Source organism: Anser anser (assembly GCF_964211835.1).
Source record: "Anser anser genome assembly, chromosome: 16".
NCBI classification, from domain to species: domain Eukaryota; kingdom Metazoa; phylum Chordata; class Aves; order Anseriformes; family Anatidae; genus Anser; species Anser anser.
This window is the reverse complement of record NC_139737.1, coordinates 11,848,237-11,866,841: the sequence shown is the minus strand read 5'-3', so window position 1 is coordinate 11,866,841 and position 18,605 is coordinate 11,848,237. Positions and strand designations below refer to the sequence as shown.

Genomic DNA, 18,605 nt, shown 5'->3' with positions numbered 1-18,605 from the left:
TGCTTAAATCAAGAGTAAACACTGAATGCCTGGAAACATGTCAGAGAGGCTTGCCTCTAGTTTCCCATACAAATTATAATCAGCTCCATTTCATAATATGCAAATGCAGTCCCCAGATTCCTCCTTAACTGTTAGCATTCCTCTCAGCTGGGCAGACTTCAAGCAACCAGAATAAAGCATCAGCCTTAATGAATTCAGTGATGAACACATCAGCCATGCTACAGCACACTAAGGCATGAGTTTTGGGTTCATCACAGAGTTAAGTAATGCTAGCTTTCATGCTCTGATCTCTGCTGATAGCACGGACAGTCTTTTCTGGAATTAAATGTAACTTAAACTACATCCTCAGTGCTTGCAAAGTTGGCTATTGTGACTGACCTATCACCACTGCTCACAGAAATAGACTAGCTTACATACTTCCTAAATATTTACAGATAAACATAAGAACAGTTTATGTTGCACACAGAAGACCTCTGTGATCCTGAACAGTTCTCATTCAAATGAGTGGTAATAATAAAGTGAATCAATCAAACAGCAGCTAATCCAAAAAAATGCAAACTTGTTCCTTCACTATTACAATAATCACAGTTTGCAGAAGTTGCATTACCTCTAGTTTAAGGAAAAAAATAAAATCCTATTAAGTCAAGCAGGCGGTGGTGCTCCCTCTGTTCTCCTTCCCATCTGTACACAGATACTTAGTACTCAAACTCTCCAGATAAGGTTGATGTCTTTGGAAGAGCTCCAGTCCAGTGACTATCATCTTGTTTTTTTTTCCATTAAACAATGCTCCCTAGGTTATGACCTAATAAACTGTGTGATTAACTAAACAATGCTGAGGATGTTCCCTGTAAGCATAATCAGAGGCATGCCCTTCTAGCTCTCCATTAAAATTCTGAAGCTATTTCAATAGCTGGCACTGATCTGCCATCAATGCGCAACTGGACTGATTCAACATACAAAGAATTTGCAGGATCAAACTTAAAGAGCTTGCGAGCACTGTTACTGAACAAGATGAGCTGTAGCTTGGGTTAGACTGTAGGAATCCATTTCTAGTTTCAAATTTTAAGCCTGAATACAACAAATGCTGACATGGATTTCCTATGGGAACACGGACACACAAAGATCCAAACAAGAGAGATTAAGCTTAACAACGTACCTAAGACGACACAAATTATTTGAACAATGATCCAAAATACAGGGTGGTCCTATATTTAACTAAAGGAATTCTAATGAAAAGATTCAGAGTAAGTTTAAATTATGTTTAAAAGAGTCTGTCTGTTGTCTTGTCAAGTATAAAACAATCACATCAAATGAAAAACAGCAGATGCACTGGTCTAGCCAGAACGCATTTTCATAGCAGTTGCACTTACACATATACACGTGTTGTACAGTATGCTTAAACAGTCCTTGATGAGGTCATCGCTTACTGCAAAGAAGAAAACAGACATTCACTAGTCTTATCTTGACAAGTAATGTTGCTCAGTAACATCCACAGTAGTGACATGAATAGCTATAAACTGAGTGAGAATTTCAGGCTAACTACTGACTTGGATCATACCTGCAAACGTCTTGCAGATAAAAAACACAGTAAATTACTCTGTAACTGCTCTGTTTGCTTGCTTTCTTCCAGAACTACCACTGCCTAGGACTGCAGATGGAGACGTACCTGAGGTCTAGCACACTTCTTAGTCACGCACAGAAAATTACAGGGTTTGTAAACAGTATTTTAGAGAAGGAAAGAAGTCATAAATCAACTCAAAATTCATCAATATGGAAAAAATGCTATAAGAGACAAATTAGTTCCAATTATTAAACGTGAAAAGAAGTCAGTCTTTAGTCCATGTGTTTTTCTCCAGGCAGCATCAGGAATTGGTAGAAAAGCTTTCAATCTGATTTATTCCAGCATTTTAATATTTAAAAAACATATGGGCATAGAACAGCTGCCTCTAGCTCAAGTTCAAGTTACTTCACCTTTGAAGTTCCCTGGCTGGTGGGCAGGGACCACGGCGCATACCATGACATTTTCTTTCCTCAGGAGAGTTGCAGGGAGTCAACAGAATCACAGACAAGAGAAATGGAAACACTAAACTGAAGCTGCTCCAGCAGGAAAGCTGACCTGAAGCTACTGCTCCCCATTAGCAAGTTCTCTTTACGGCAATTTGGAAATTACTAGTCACTGTGACTTGGTCAGGAAAACAGCATATTTTTCATTATCTCACAATCTCTATAACTCCTATTACATAAACAATGCTTTGTGGCTTATTGTTAATAATTGTTAACAGTAGCTATAGCCACAGTAAGATGAAGTTTCAAGTGACTACAGATTTGCTGCATTGAGAAAAGTTATGCTGACAGCATGAATACTCCTGATTTTGCAGCAGGTTACTACCCTAATTCTCAACATGAATCACTACTACAGAGAATAAAGAAACCAATGATTCACTTTGGAACATGAAATCCGTGGTATAGAAGGAAAAGAGCAACAGAAAAATAGAATAACTCCTTAGATATAATAGAATAACTAAAGGGTAAAAGGCAAAAATGGAAAAAAAACGAGCAGATCTATTTACTTACTTTTTTGTTTCTTCTTTTGTGTCATAAGGGTTGGTCTCATGAGAATTTCTACTAAAAGCTGTAAAACAATAGATAAAGAATTAAGGGAATAATCATTGGGACACAAATAAATAGTTAATTTGTCAGTGACAAATTCAAACTTAGACCCATCTTTGTTGAAGTCACTAAGATGAATGATGGGAATTTTACAATCAAAAACCCGGTGGTGTCAAAATTACATTCCCAAAAAATAGTTGTATTTACCCTGCAGAAAGAATAACATACGTATAAAATAGGCTCCCACCGGCAAGTTTTTAAGCACGAGTCTGCAAAGAATGTATTTTCACACATATCCAGATAACATCAAGGATGACTATCACGCATTTCCCAAAATAATGAATCTTTAGCAATAATCTGCAAAGAAATGCAGATTTTGAAAGGGCTCTTCCTAAATCTTGCTGGATTTCAAAATATATTTCAACTTGAAAGAGGAAAATATATTTTTCAGTGTTTGTTAGAGCAACTGTTGAATTAATAGGGTAGCAAAATGACAGCAGCACTAATGTAGTGCTCATATTAACAGCTTAATTTTTAGGAGGAGAATGCACACCTCAAGGCCAGGTATCCGAGATAAGCACACAAAGATATCCATAAACACTTGGGATGCAGGCCACCTGCTCTTCTTCTGGGAAAGAACATCTACTGCAAGCAGTGTGTCTTTTAAGAGTGGCTGCAGTATAGATCTCTTCTATCCTGCCACAGAAGCATACCCTATCTCTTTCTTTTTCAGTACTATAATCCACCACATAGTTATCATCTTATCCTTGAGCACTGGTATGCTTCGCACATACACTCCAGAGACTGGACTGCAGTGGTGTCAGACAATCCTTGGAGAGGGCTTTCTTCAGCCATCCTACTGAAACTGCGACAATATGCAGCAAGAAGTGCAAGAGGCCAAAGGCAGAGAGAGCATAGGTAAGAGGGTGCCTCACTTACCCAGAGAAAAAACAAAACAAAAAAAAAACCACAGAAATGGAGTTACGAGATCTCATTTCTTGAAATGGGTCACATTCATGTCCAAAGTCCCTAAAGCTCATGTATTAATTGACATGCTCGCGTACTCTCAGGCAGTATTTTACAATAATTCATATAAAGGGATGATGCACAAATGTGCTTTTGTTCTTCTTTGATGTAAAGGCTGTCTGAATCTGAAAGTATCTACACAAACATGCTATCACACATTCTAGTGTGATGCTATGGAGTACACTGCAAGTCTAGTGTCTTCCGAAGTTACTGATACTTCATGGTTTGAAATATCCCAACACAGAATCAGTACGTGGCACACACAGAACTAGTAGATCAGACTAACTGCCTTTCAGGTCCTAAAGTAGGACTTTCAAAAGCACCTACCGCTACCTTCTAACACTACCTTTAACCAGATTAAACCCACTTGGACCAGCCAAATCTCTCACCACAGTACCAGGTAATTAGGAACCAGGTATCTATTGTTATAGTCAGAAAGCTGACTGTTACCCAAGAAAGCTAAAAAGAAAAACAAAAAAACAACCAAACAAAAAAAACAAACCACCAAATCACTCCCCTTAACTATCAAAAAAACAAATATACATACACATTTAAATATGAAACAAGGCCTTTTTCAGTGCATTTTTATGGTAAAAACACTTTAATAGAAAGCATCACTTTTTCTGTTTAAAAATAAAAAGTATTGTTTTTAAGCATTTTCATACTACGTTCTAAATTGTTTGGGTAGCTGAAGAATGTTGTCCTCAAATGACATGATTCCAGCAACTAAGCTAGTGTTATTTTCAAAATAACATATCCTAAATAGATGTCTTGTTGAAATAAAGGCCCATTAAGCGTAACAAGAGAGAAGTAGCAAAGACTGCTAGACAAAACAAAACTGAAGTTCATCAGTTGCCTGAAAAACACAAATCATACATTTCTAAGGAAAGATCCTAGTGTCTGTCACAATAAAATTGAGCAAACTTGGATATATTTGTAATGCCAAACTACAACAGATAAACAAGGAGATAAATTGCCAAAACATCTACACATAAACCTAGCAGCCCTGCTTAAAAATTTTTCCATAGATGAAGCAGCGCGCATTGCATGGCAGAAATAAAGAGACAACCTTGCCAGGAGTGTACTAGTATGCTTAAAAACAAAGACATTCCCTTCAGTGTCATTCTTGGTGCTTTAGTAGTGACTGTAGTATTTAACCTTTCAACTAGAAATCATTTGAAACTGTTGAAGACCCTAGAGGTCTCGTCTCTCAAGTTACAAGCAGGCTACCTGAAGAAACAATCAAATTTACAACATAAAAAACAGTATTTTGCTTTTGATGATGTAATACATTGGAAAATACACCTTTTTCACATTTTGAACAACTCAAATAGGCACAACTGTAATTACTAACATCAAATCAGTAAAATGCTTCTGTAGCTTGCATTTAGAAACTTCACGAGTCTCAAAGGTGTCATTTACAGATTTAGCAACTGCATGACTACCATACAGAAATGCCCTGGTATCTCTGAAAAAAGAGAAAAAAAAAAGCAAAAAAAAAAGCAACAAAACCAAACAAAAACACAACCAGCCACACTTACATCAACTCCTCCAAACAAATCAAAGGTGTACGTATTTGGGAAAGTGGACTCTTGAGCAGCTTTTCTATCTTCTGTAACAAATGCCATGGCTTCCATCGAGAGAAGTGGAGAAATTTCCTGTATGCAGTTTAAAAATACAAACAAAAGAAATGATTCATAGAGAAAACTATTCATCAGTATAAACACAACTTTCTCAGACTATCCATGTGATCTAGTGACTAATCAATTACACACATTCCTAGCTATTATTCGCATCCAGTTCACAGGTACTATCATGCAAACACTTTCAAAAGTCACAGTGTATCATCATACTAGCCTTTAAAGAAAGTTAACAACAAAAAAACCACCCCATTCCAGAACACAGCAGGCAATACCTTTAAGATGCTTTGGCACTGGGAGAAGTCGCTGTTTGGGTGGCTATGCTCGTACAGCTTTTGCAACAGTAAGGGAATCCCATTCCATTTTGCTTGTTTATCTCTTTCCTTTAACAAGGCCTCTGTGATCTGCAACAAAGGACGAATATAATTCCCACATGTCCAGTGCATAACACCCAGGAAAACAACCTGCCCATAATTCCAATATTGGAATATCACAGACAATCACATGTCGTAGTCTGTACCATCAGAAAATGCAGCACCTCTTCCCAAACAGCAATCTATCCAGGACTGGTAGCAGCAGAATTTTACAGATGGTCGACGTATCTCGTGTGGGACAGGGCTTAAAGCAGATGTTATCACTTCAAATACTTACTTATTCAAATATATACTTAGTTATTAGTTATTATGGAAACATAATAATCTCTAAATAATTCCACTAGTGTACCTCTGATTGACAGGTCACTGAAGAAGGAAACTGGGGACCTTGACACTATCGCAAACAACACTGGACTGAAGCAGAGAGCACGCACTGAAGACAGAAAGACTTCATTACTCGTTACGTTCAACCAGTAATGAGCATTTCCTCGGTCAAATCCCTGAAGCCACTGCTGGTCCTAGCAATGGCCCAAACCACGAAGATGTACAAGCACTCCTGAGGAATGTATCAACACCCCAGTGAGAAGTCCCTCTGCAGCCCTGGGCTGCTGGTAACTGCAGACCGACAGCTGCACCGGCAGAACAGCACCGCCGTTACCCCTGGGAAGCAGGCTGCGATCACCAACAACACCTTAGCATTTCTTACTGCAGTGTTTGCAAACGTCCTCCGATTTTCTTCCTCCTCCACAGTATTTTACACCTGAACAAACGAAGTAGCAGCACAAGACTAGTGAATACTCTGCTTAGAGCACTGAAAAATCTACAGCAGGCGTTGCAAAGGCTGAACACTGCAGGTTAATTCCAGCGGGTGCTCCGAAGGAGGAACTCTTCATCAAGTCCCCGGTCCAGTTAACGTGAACCAGAATTTAGCCCCTCTGCTTAACGTTACTTCACTGGAGGTACTGAGACAAACCTGAAGTGAGGATTTATCCTTGTAGAGAAGAGGAGAGGAGACAACAATAACCAGCAACAATAAGCCAGCAAGACCTCTGGCTGGTTTTACAAAATTTTATATACCTTTCAAATAAAAATAAAAATTAAAAAATAAAAAAAAAGCCAATCCTCAGGCCAGCAAGACCTTACTTCAGTGCCACACTGGTGAATTTTTCCTCGCTCCTAGACCCACGCTTCTCAGCTGCTCTCACTCTGGGTCAGTTAACCCGCATTGTTTCCTTCCAGCCTGCTTTAATGCTCATTGTTAATAGTTAACAGCCAGGAAATCGCCTTCCTTATTGTTTCAGCCAAGACATCCTTCTCAGCTACACCTCAGCGTACCATTCCAAAGGGATGGGCCATTCGGTTCCAATTAGACAATTATATGCAAATATCCTCCCATTTCTGACTGAGAATTTAACCCTTTTCTCTGCTTGTAAGACAGCGTACGGGAAGGCCAGAAAACTGATGCAAGCACATGAAAAACCTCAGACTGACACTAGTTCCTACGGGTCCTCTCCCGTCCTTGCTTCCCAGATCCTTAGGGCTCTTTTCCTGATGAAATACTCAAATTTGTACTTTAAGAATTTCAAGGTTCGTAAGCACCAGTTTTTCTTGCTACAAGGAGTGACTGAAGCAATACAAGCAAGCCTGGCATGTAACACTCTCTTCAGTTTTAAACTTTTCTCTAATTTCTGACTTTGGAGTAAGAGTCATCAACCAACATCGCTGGAGAATGTGGCAGAATTCCTTCTGCGGAGGCCGCCCTTACAAGAAATGGCAGGAGAAAACCAGAAAGTCGAAATGGCTTCGCATTATTTGGACTGTGAGTAATGGATCAGCCTCTTTGAAGTCACCAATCCCCAGTTCTCCCTGTAACACCCAGCGCAGAAAGGGCGAGGAGCTCTGCCACCACCCCGTCTCCGCCACGGGAGGAGCACACAACCCCAACCCCACGAGCTGCAGGAGGAACCCAATTAATTGCTGGGTAAAGTGCAAAGAACACGTAGCAAAATGCCAGGGACAGGATCCAACTATCTGGCTCCAGCCGATGTGGGAGATACCACAGGCAGCGATGACGCGAGCAGGCTGCAGCCTGAGGTTCCAGCGGCGCAGCGCAGAGTTCAGCATCCAAGTGCTCTCAGAACAGGCCAAAAGCCCTTAAGTGCTGTTCTGTGCTTCACTTTGCCCTGGGCTTCATGCTGCATTTGGTAATCACACACACACACACGTGTTGGTTTGGGGCAGAACCCATCTCCGTCCTCACTTCTGTACCAGCAGGGCTTCCTCTCCCCATCCTGGCCTCTGATACGCAGCCGCCTGTGCTGGTCTGCAGAAAACTTCCAGACGTGAAATTCTGAAAGACTGAAGTAAACGTTTCCTTGCTCTCATCTCCTTGTAACTGCTTTCAAAAAAAAAAAAAAAAAAAGCTTTTCTTTCTTTCTCTTGATTTAATGCCCGTCTTTGGTTTCGTTGCAAGCTCCAGCCTGTGGTCCTTATGAGGCTGCCCTGGCTCGGAGTATTTCCATTGTGGCGGGGCGGCATTTGCCAGCGGAAAGACTTTGGATTCTGCGGAGGGATTCAAATTCAATTAAATGGGATGGAGCTCTCTTTCCCTGCAACCATCTTGGTTAAGATCTGCATCTCGTGAGTTCTGTAAGAGCAGTGAGTCACCATTTTTCATTTACAAGCGGAGCTGGTCTCCCTCTTGCTCTCCTGTTGGGCAGACGGCAGCGAGCACGCATCGAATTGGCAGCGGGTCTTTTGGGGCCCCCTCCTCTCTCCGTTTTTTTGGTCTCACCCGAGTGGAATAAGCCCAATCCAACACCGGTATTTCAGGACTTTTCTTCGCTCACCGAGTAGCCGTGGAGAAAACCTCGGAGATCCTGCACACAAAGCTGCACACAAAGCCCATGAAGTTAGGTCCCAGCTAGCACGAAGAGGAGGTTGCAGAAGCCCAGCTGGAAGCGGCATCGGTTAAAGTAAAAGGTTTACTCGAGGCCGGGGGCCGGGGCTATGAGCTGTCAGGCCTTACCGGCAGTGGGAAGAGACGGCAAAGTATCAATTACTGGGAAAACAAAAGAAACAACATCAAAACTTCCCTGCCACCCACGCACAGTTCACCAAACCGGTACCAACACCCGGGCAGCGCACGTTTCCCAGAAGCCTGCTGTAACTCATCCCAGCTCAGAGCCCCAGCTCTCGGAGCGGTTTTTGTTCCGGGCAGCCTCCGGGACGAAGCGGCACGCACCGGCACAAGCCTGAGCACCCAGCTGCCAAACCACCTCACGTCAAGCACCCGAAAGTGCCTGCACCGAGCTGGCTGGACACCGGAGGTTCCCCGCCAGGCGGATGCACCCCAGCCACCCCACGCTGCTGAAGCCAGCATGGGCGCACTGGGAGGGCACGAGGGATCCGACTGCCGAGAGGATTCAAGCACGGAGCTGAAATGGTCGGCACGTCCACCCGTGCCTGCAGGTAGAGCACACAGAGCCTTTTCTCTTCAGCCTCTCCCACAGGGCTGCAGCCCAGCACCTCCAGGGGTTTATTCCAGAGCCCGACAGCTACAGCAGGAATACCACAGTTCAACCTGATTGTTGTGCGTAATGTTTCCTCGAAGTATAAAAAGTACTCAACATAGAGACCGTAGATGAGTGCACCACTCTTAAATTTCCTTTTACCCCTCCTGTGTTAGAAATCCTTTATCCATTAGGATTAAGGCAAATCCAGCATCCACGAGCAGTTCCTAATGGTCAACAAGTATAACAGACAACGCTTAAACCTTCACCAAGCCATATGCAGCTCCACGTTAAAATTTACCTAAATCCATGCCTTCCTCTCACCCCCACCTACAGCACTTGCTGCTTCGTGCCAGCGCCCTCGCACACGCACAGAGCTGCACCACGTGCTCAAACTTTTGTTACCAGCCTAAGGTCTCTCCAAGTTGTGACTGCTTCCCCTTCCAGCAACAATTTTCCCTTCTGTTTGTGTTCCTCTTTTCCAACGATCTTCACCATCCTACAAAAGAAGCCCTTATTTTTGCTAACCTGGCCTCCGCCGCGTTTCTGAGCTGTGGTCAGGGACACATCCATGCCCTCCCGCAGATGCTGACGAACCGAAGGCCGAGGAGCCCGCGACAACAGCTCCAGAAGCACTGTGAGCCAGCCCCTTTGCTCTCCAGAGGGAGGGTAACAGTTTTCTAATAAAATCTTGTCTTGATTTCACGTTTTACCCTTCAAAAACATCACTGTCTTACTCAACACTCACTACAGGAGAGCGTTCTAACAGTGTCTTCTGCGAGGCTGATCTCTGAAAAGGAAAAAAAGTTCACCCAGGTGTCCAGGCATCCTCTGCACTGCTACAGCATTCGTTCTGGGACAGATTTTCAAGCTGAGGCACATAATTCGTAATTTTTTAAATTCTTTTGTTGTTGCTATTGTGCATCAAGTTAAGATCAGAAGTTCTCTAAGGAAAAAAAAGCAGAATTTCCATTCCCAGTATTCTTCCTGATCACTTGTGAAGCGCGTTCAAAAGTTCTGCAAGTTTACGAGGAAATGAGGCGTAAGATTATGGATCCCAAGAAACATGCAAGCGCGTGGCCTCTGTATTTTCAACAAAAATCAAAGCCTTTCTATCCCTTTCCATCAAGCCTTTTGGGCTGCACCTTTATAAAAACAGGAAACTAGTATTTGTGCAATTAAATATTTAATTTTCCTCGGAACATTAATAACTGAGGAAGTTGTCTCTGACGCACTGCCAGGAACATGATTATTCAGTATTTCGGGGACTGCCCAGTCATCTCAGTTCTTTATTATATTTTCCTTCCCAGTCACTAAAAAAACCATGCGTTTGGCTACGCCGTCTCTTTCCTCACATGACGTTTCGCAGAGAAGCCTAGAACCACAGCAGCCCCCACCCCCATTTTCACGTTAACAGCACACAGGAATACAACTGCAGGCTGACGCAGCGATTCTCGAAGTGTTTTAAGGCAGAAGTGGTGAATCTGCACCTGCAAGTGGTCACCCCGCAGCTGCAGGACAGTGACTGCTGCCAGTTACCTGCCGGGTCTTTTGCACAACGCTCCAAATAAGAACAAGTAAGAGGCCCCACGCTTATTTCCAAAAAGAAACCCTCTGCAGGTGGAATTAACACCGTGAAAATCCACAGAAGAACCCCCCGCTCCCAGCCTCCCGCCAGCTCCAAGATCCCTCAAAGCACGGCTCAAGCTTCCCATCACCACCGCTTCTCTAAAGGCCTTTCTCCGGCCACCCCAAAAGCAGGGGATGAACCCGGTGGCACCGTGCCCCAGGACAAGCCCTGTTGCAGCTGCTAGCCAGGTGTAAGCATCCCTGCAACCCCCAAGACGTGTGCCACTCGCTGGCACTGCAGGAAGAGCTGGCCTACCGAGACAGAACAGGTCTGCAAATCCCAGAGAGCCACAGTCCTGCGAGCAGAGCAGCTCCGGAGCAGACCAGCAGCAGCAGTTCTTCAGAACCACTGCAGAATTTCCTGGCTAGGCTGCTGGTGTTGTTCTGACGATCTTACGCTCAGAGAAAAATAAATCAACAAGTATGTAAAATTATATTAACTTTTCGGTGATCACTCTTTCCTTAGAGTGCTAAGCTGCTTTTTAAAAAAATAAAAATCTTAAGGATAGCTACAAAAACACCAAAGCAAGGAACTATCACATCTGCAACAGTTCTCTTCCCACTAGTCTCCAGTCAATCAAAATAACATTACCGAAGTCTAACACTAGCACTTTTGAACATTTCCAGTGTAAGACAGAGCTCCTGTCCCCGTTACATAAAAAGCGTGTCCAGGATTTCAATACCAGCTAGCTGTCCTCTCCTCAAGAGCCATAAGCCTGCTAAGACCCATACAATTAGAGCTACTAAAGTGGATTATATTCACGTGAATGTTTGCTGTTGTTGTTGTCAGGAAGAAACAAAAATCGATTAGAAAACTAAGTATTTTCTCGGACTTGGAGAGAAACTACTCCATACAACTGATACTTTATGGTGGTAGGAGTTGGAAATCTGAACGATGAGGCGGAAAATGTTTTCCTTTCACAGAGAGATCTTTCAGAGTGGTTAGGGACTACGCTGCTAAGGGAAGCATCTACGCCTAGGAATAGCAGATCATGAAATACAGCTGGAAAAATGGACTCTTTTTCCATTCTGACTGTTTCAGCTAAGCCTTGGCAATCCTGAGAGACCAGCGCTGGTGACCTGCTCCTGGGGCTGCACCAGAAGCATGCTAATTTGCCAGCAAATCTCTGGCTAATCCGTCATTATACTACTTCTCCACAGGGATTCACATAGCTGCACCTAAACATCTCCTGGTTTCATGTCACATATGTGCTTTTCGCAGTCGGCTTGCAGCAGATGAAGTTTGTGCCCTCTTGCCACAGGGATGAAGTCCTGCTTTGAGCTCGACCAGGTGAACCAAAATGTTCCTTTGCCTTCACAGAACAGCGGCATAAACCCCACCACGTCTTACAGTGCAGTGCGCGCAGCACAGCTGTGCCAGGCCAGCCAGCTCACAAGCAGTGTTTTTCCTTATTAGAAAATGCGTGTCACTTCTGGGAAGTTGGCCCACTCCTAGTTTACCGGTATCTGAAAAGCCTCTTTCACTTGCTCTGCGCTCAGCACAAGGTTACACAATCTGATACCAGTGATTGATGCTTACATCCAGGGCAGCCGCTGATGCTAGCAATACAGCTAAAATGGATATACGAACAGATAATGGCAACGTCCACTAAAACGTGTTTTATCCATCAGCCTTCTTAGCCCTAACGCTGACAGACCAACCGACAAGAAAGCCGTGACTTCGGGTAGGTGAGCACAGCAGGAACACATGACAAAGATGCAGATTTTAGAGGTTTAGCTGGCTTCAAAACTGCCAGACGTTCAGGTGGCTGTTGTTGTCCAAACTATTTTTGTGTCCTTCTAAGATCAGACCAATGAATGTTCCGATACAGGCCTGTCGAGAACTATCCTTACTGTGTCGAGGGTAAGCCCCCACTTCCCTCAAAAAATTGATTTTGAGATCACCTGAAGTTAGTACTCCGAGCTTCACTGGAAAACAATCAGTACTGTTGCCTACAGAAGAGTACTAATTGCCTCTCAAAGACCAGATGCTAAAATAGTGACAGTATGGTGGGAGAACAGGACTCGGATGGCAGCGCCACGACACAGACTGGTGTTTCCCAATCTCTCCGAAGATTTTGAAGAGTTTCTCCTCCTCACAGGATGCCAGGGGTGCAGTTCGTGCAGCTTGTGACTCAGAACTTCCCTACAAAGAACAGTACGACGAACTGGAAGGACATTCTCCTGACTTGTTCTTGGAGACCCCAACACGGCAGCATGGAAACTTGATCTGCTCTCGTGCTTTTCAGGAACAAATGAGCTGAGAAACTTAAGCAAGGGCTCCACGCTGCTACTGAGGAGTCAACAGAAGGAAAACTGTTAACATCTTGATAAAAATAAAACTTCAAAGAAGAAAGTACCCCAACCTGCCTCGTACTTCTTTAAAAATTACGTCAAAGTGTTTTATATTTAGACCTTCTACAAACAAAAAACTGCTTCAAGGTAACAGGACATAGACAATTTACAAAGTTGAAAATCGTTCAAGGAGTTGATTTTTTCCCCTCAGTGATTTAAAAATGCATTCCTACAGAACTTACGAAGCACTGGGAGCCCAAGGTGTCCAAGCTTCTCTCAGTGCAGCATAGCGACACTGAAATTTACAAAGCAAACCAAGAAAGCAACAAAATCCGCCCCAAACCAAGGCCTTATGAGAAGGAGGGCAGAGCGGGCAGAAGTTTCCTTGATTTCTGTGAAAGCCCTGCCGTTTGCTTCAGCAGTTGTTTCGAACAATTCACAAAAGCCCCGAATTAAAACCCAGCACCACTGTGCTTCCCGAGCAAAACAAAGCCTGGAGCGAACGCAGCGGCCCAACGCGTTACGCTGGCACACGACATTGTTATGGGTTTATTTGACTTAAATCGCTATGGGAGCGAGCAAGCGAGCCCACAGAGGTGGGCAGGCACGGTAGTGAGACAACATGCCGCTGCGTCAGCCTGCCCTGCAAAATACATTCCTGAGACAATCCCAAGAAAAAGCTTCCTAAAAAACTGAGAGTTACAGGGTCAAATTCAAGCAGATGATTTGCTTTTTCTGAAGTATTTACCAAAGCAGTATCTGAGCGAGTGGTACAACCGGGGCAAAAAGAGCAGTTAAAAATCACCCCCTGCTCTTTTACCTACCTCACTTATGGGTACGGGCGCTTATTTAGGTGAGCGAGTCTTCTTGTAGAAATTGCTCAGAATCCTCATTAATCAAGAAAAATACTCTGTTGTCTGTACTAATGAAAACTACATAAATAAATCCTTTTTTTTTTTAAATTAAATTTCAACCCTTTTATAATACTTTAGCTCAATGAATCACCACCAAAATGTAAATTCTTTATCCCATGCTCCAGGTTCCAATTCTTTGCACCGGTTTCACGTTCAATCTTTAAAATAAGTGCCAGCTGTTCCTCATAAGAAGAGCCGAGGCCAGTACCCACCGGCAGCTTCTCCAAAAAGCAACCTATGCTAGAAGCCGAGCTGATTTCACTCCTCGGTATTTCCCAACAGCATCAGCTGGGAAAGATGACGATTTCCAACAGCCCTGGAACGGCTTCGTGGAAAACCACCAGCACGAACCCTCGGCCGCTGCGGAGCCCTCCCTCAGGAGGCTCCCCTCGGCCCGCACACACGGCTCGCGTTTTCCCGGTGCGCTCGGCTCGGTTTGCAGGACGAGCTGCCCCCCACCCCCGGTGCCAACCGGGCCACAAACGGCTCCGGTAGAGCAGGGCACGGCTCCCCCGGCCCCACCGCCTCACGGCCCGGGCGGGCAGCGAGGGGCCTCCCTCACGGCCCGGTGGGGGGGGGCTGCGAGGCCGCCCCTCGTTCACCGGGTCGGGGCCGCCACGGGGGGGGCCGGGGGAGGCCGCTCTGCAGCCGCTGCCTCGGGGGTGGGGGCGGTAGCCTCGGGGAGTGCCCGGTAGCCTCGGGGGGGGCCCACCAAGCCCCCGGTAGCCTCGGGGGGGGGCCCACCAAGCCCCCCGCCCCCCCCTTCGTACCGCCAGAGCGCCGCCGGACCCCGCACCCCGAGCTCCGCCAGGCCCCGCCGGACCTCCCCCCGCCCGCCCGCCCGCCCTCCACACCGGGCCTCCCCCTCCCGGTACCTGCGCCCCCCTCGTGAGGCCGCGGCCGCTGAGCTGCCCGCGGCGGAGCTGCGCCAGGATGTTGGTGGTGGGCGCTCCTCGGCGGCTCCCTCCCCCCCCGCCGCCGGGCCCCGGGCCGCCCCCCGCTGCCGCCGCCGCCGCCATGGCGCTGCCCCGCTCGGCCGAGACAAACAGGAAGCGCCCCCTCCCCCCGCCGCGGACCCAGCGGCGCGAGGCGCGCTCCGCAGCGCCCCCGCGCGGGCCGCCGAAGGGGGAAGGGGCGGCGCCGCGGGGGGTGCTGGGAAATGTAGTCCCGGCCCGCCGGGCTGGAGCCGCGGGGAAACCGTGGCAAGCACCGGGGAAGCTGGCCCTAAGTAACATCAGGCAAGCCCAGCCGCAGATAACCTCGTCTGCTCAGCCAAGGTCTTCCCTGGCTCGCATCGTGCGGGCTGCTTGTCAGCCCTCCTCCCTTCCGCACGGCACCCAGAGCAGTCAGGATGGGGGAATCGCACCTTTTTCACCACAGCCGCTCCACACCCTGTAAAGCTGTTACTTCAGCTGCAATCCTACGAAAAGAAACCTGACTAAAACTTACGAGGGTCCTGTTTTGATACATTTCTTTCTAACAATCTAATATCCTTCTTACATAAGCACATGAAGAACAGTCCCTATGAAGAAAGTAATATCAGAAACAGCCTGGCCGTGTTACAATAACATGGTTATTTCCGTTAAAATACCCACATGCTTCCCTACTGCTAGCTGAGGGGAGCAATTCAGACACAGAACGGAAATCCATAGTGCATCACCCCAGGAGCTTCTTGACTCAAGTACAATATGGCAAGTGGAAGAGCCCAGACCGTAAGACAGGCCTTCGTGACAAAGCTGCTCTGCCCCTGGAAGAAAAGGGAAAAAGTTGGATTCGCACATGCTGCTAACCAGGTGCAAGATAAAGGGATGGAGAGGGACTCTTTACTTGTGTAGATAACAATAGGACGAGGGGGAATGGTTTTAAACTGAAAGAGGGGAGATTTAGATTGGGTGTTAGGAAGAGGTTCTTTACTCTGAGGGCGGTGAGGCCCTGGCACAGGCTGCCCAGAGAGGCTGTGGGTGCCCCGTCCCTGGGGGTGTTCAGGGCCAGACTGGATGGGGCCCTGGCAAACCAGATCTAGTGGGTGACATTCCTGCCCATGGCAGGGGGTTGGAACTACATGGTCTTTGAGGTCCCATTCTATCATTCTATGAAATACTTGAGGGTTAACAAAGCAAGCAAAAACAAGCCAGAGGTCACAGCACTTTGCAGACACTTGAAAGCATGTTCTTGACACATATACAGACAGCGGCTCCTTATTACAGTCCCCAAGATCACTGGCAGCTGCCCTCCTTTGCTTCCTTCGGTCTCTCCTAGACTTTTACTACTGTCTCCTGCCCAGCAAAGCAGCGCAGATGGGGTTCTTGTAAGACAGCAAGGATTGCAATGTTCCATTTTAACTTGCCCTTGGTGTACAAAGAACAATAGAAAGTAAAGACACCAGGGATTAATATATTGCTTAACAGCATTGTCTGACCAGTGGTGTGAGATCCAGGTGAGGTATTTTATAGTTTTACAGCATCACATCTTACCTCACTAGTCACCAACATGAGTAACCCATGGGCCTGCTGTTGATCACACTTATAGGTAAAATGCACGATCTGCTAATGGATGACTTGCTCTTTACATGAATTGCTGTTCACAGAAAACCACTGAGCACTGCATTTGAAGAAATGCAAGCACAATCATCTTTTCACCTACTACCTAACTCCCGCTGCTTCATAGATAAAAAATGCAGCTCTCAGTCCACTTTCTTACTGCTTCCCCTACATCCCTTCCCCCTTCCTTTTTTTTTTAAACGAACGTATGTTTTTGCCATTTGCCAGGAATCCATGCGAAGGTCTGACTCATTTTCCTCCATCTTCTCCTTCGTTAGCTCCACTAAAATAGTCTTTCACAAGATGCTTCTCTGACCTTTCATCAATCCTGCCACATCCTTAGCCCCTCCAAATCCAAACAATTCCTTTCAAAATACCTTGAAAAATCTGGTCTTAAGCTTTGCAGGCTGCCTACAGTGGAGAAAAATAATAAGACAATTACAAGGGCAACATCAAAAACAAATGCTAAATTTGGTGTCTGTGCTGTCTTTCACAGCTCAACGAAATCCGCAGTTTCCTTCCAGCTTTCAACAGCTGCCAGGAGTATGCACTGTAGGTGGGACCTTCTGAGTTCTGACCTGCCTCACTTGGAAGCCATCCAGAATTGCCACTACCCATCTGTGTTTCATGCACATCTCATTTTGGATTCCTGACAAAACTCCTCCACGTTCTGCTAACGTGACCAAGTGCGCACCATATTGCTTGACTGGAGCTCTCCCTCCAGCTGGAATATGCCAAAACAGACCTGCCATCTCTTCTCACAGATGTCCTTCATCATAAGGCTCGTGGAAGGAAAGGCAGCAGGACACTACAAGCCGCATCTTTCTTCTTTTTTTAACTGTCTTGTGATATTATTTCTGATTCCGGCTCTCACTAAGCGCAGAACCTCTCAAGCTACGCATACAGGGAATGGAATCTGACCTCTAGTGGGACAGTGAGACACCAGCCATTTCATCCTGCCATCCCTTAGGGAGGGATTTCCAAACATCTGTCCTTCATCACCCTGCCTACGAAATAGTACAACTTGCACGTCAGCAAGGTTTGAGCACGCTGCCTGCCTTCCAGCAGCTAGGCCAAGTCAGTTTTCCAGTTAAAGAAAAGGTTTACTGAGGATCCTACGAAACCACATCAGAGAACTTTTTGTTAAATAAAGTTTTACTAAGATGGTAGTCACTCCAAACTGGAGCATGCCAAAATTGAGGTTGTATTATTCTAACTCATCTGTCCTGTAACGCTAATCAAGACCTAATTTCTCACAGTAGAACAACATCTATGGACAGATTAATTCTTTCAGCTGCAGCTGTGCTGAGGAAAGATCTTACCTCCTAAGGCTATTAGCCCCTGCTTCTGCCATGGAGCCTCTTAGGTGAGGGTACCAAAATTCCACTGTTACCACACATCTACTGCGTTGGTAATCTGCAGCCTATCCTGTAAGTCCTTCATGTTCCTCAGGGTGGGGCAATGCTGAGAATCAGGACTGAGCACTGAGTGAAGCTGTTGAACACCTGTATTTTGTTGTTCTACAAGCTGGGCAGTGAATAGTGAGAGATACGAACAGCTGGAAAAGAAAAAAAATATAACCTTGTGGTTACAATGAGGAGCCACAAGCAAAGCTCCATCTTTGTCTAACAATGTTTTAGGGTGCTCCACTCTCAGTACCTGCCTGCAACACTTGCATGCAGTATTTCTAGGACAGCTGTCCTATCGGCTGAAAAGCACACAACTAGAAGGGACTGTAGAAGTTACCAATGCATCCAATACATCTTCTGTCTGTCCGCAGATGGAAATGCCTCTTACTGTAGTTTACTCATAACTGCAACAGGATTTCCATCCTCGGTGTAGGAGTTCAGGTTTTATCTAACTTTATAGCACCAGTGCTGCTAGAGACAACAAGAGTAGCTCCTCAAAGCAGTAATCCTGCCGCACCAGCAAAGACTGGGCCCTGGCTCAGTTCCATTTCAGTATTTCACTGGCCAGATGGATTTACTTATCTGAGTGGGCTAGGTACAGGATAAGAGGCTACAACACACCTCACAGAGCCATGTCAGACTGACGGCATTGTAAT

General features: G+C 45.6%; 1 protein-coding gene across 2 annotated transcripts in view; it reads right to left on the bottom strand.

Annotated features, from left to right (window-relative positions):
* The window catches only part of TRPC4AP (transient receptor potential cation channel subfamily C member 4 associated protein), a 35,899-nt gene extending 20,865 nt beyond the window's left edge, over positions 1–15,034 (bottom strand). Inside the window, exons 1-5 of one of the 2 annotated variants that reach the window (XM_083801250.1) lie at positions 14,876–15,034; positions 5,552–5,680; positions 5,178–5,294; positions 2,575–2,632; positions 1,371–1,426 (exon numbers count right to left, since the gene is read on the bottom strand). In XM_083801250.1, coding sequence (XP_083657376.1) covers positions 1,371–1,426; positions 2,575–2,632; positions 5,178–5,294; positions 5,552–5,680; positions 14,876–15,019 — 504 coding nt within the window. In that variant the 5' untranslated portion in view covers positions 15,020–15,034. Of the gene's footprint in view, positions 1–1,370; positions 1,427–2,574; positions 2,633–5,177; positions 5,295–5,551; positions 5,681–5,796; positions 5,895–14,875 lie in introns of those variants that run through there. The other variant, XM_083801251.1, reaches the window with a different exon arrangement.
* Positions 15,035–18,605: the final 3,571 nt, after the last annotated feature.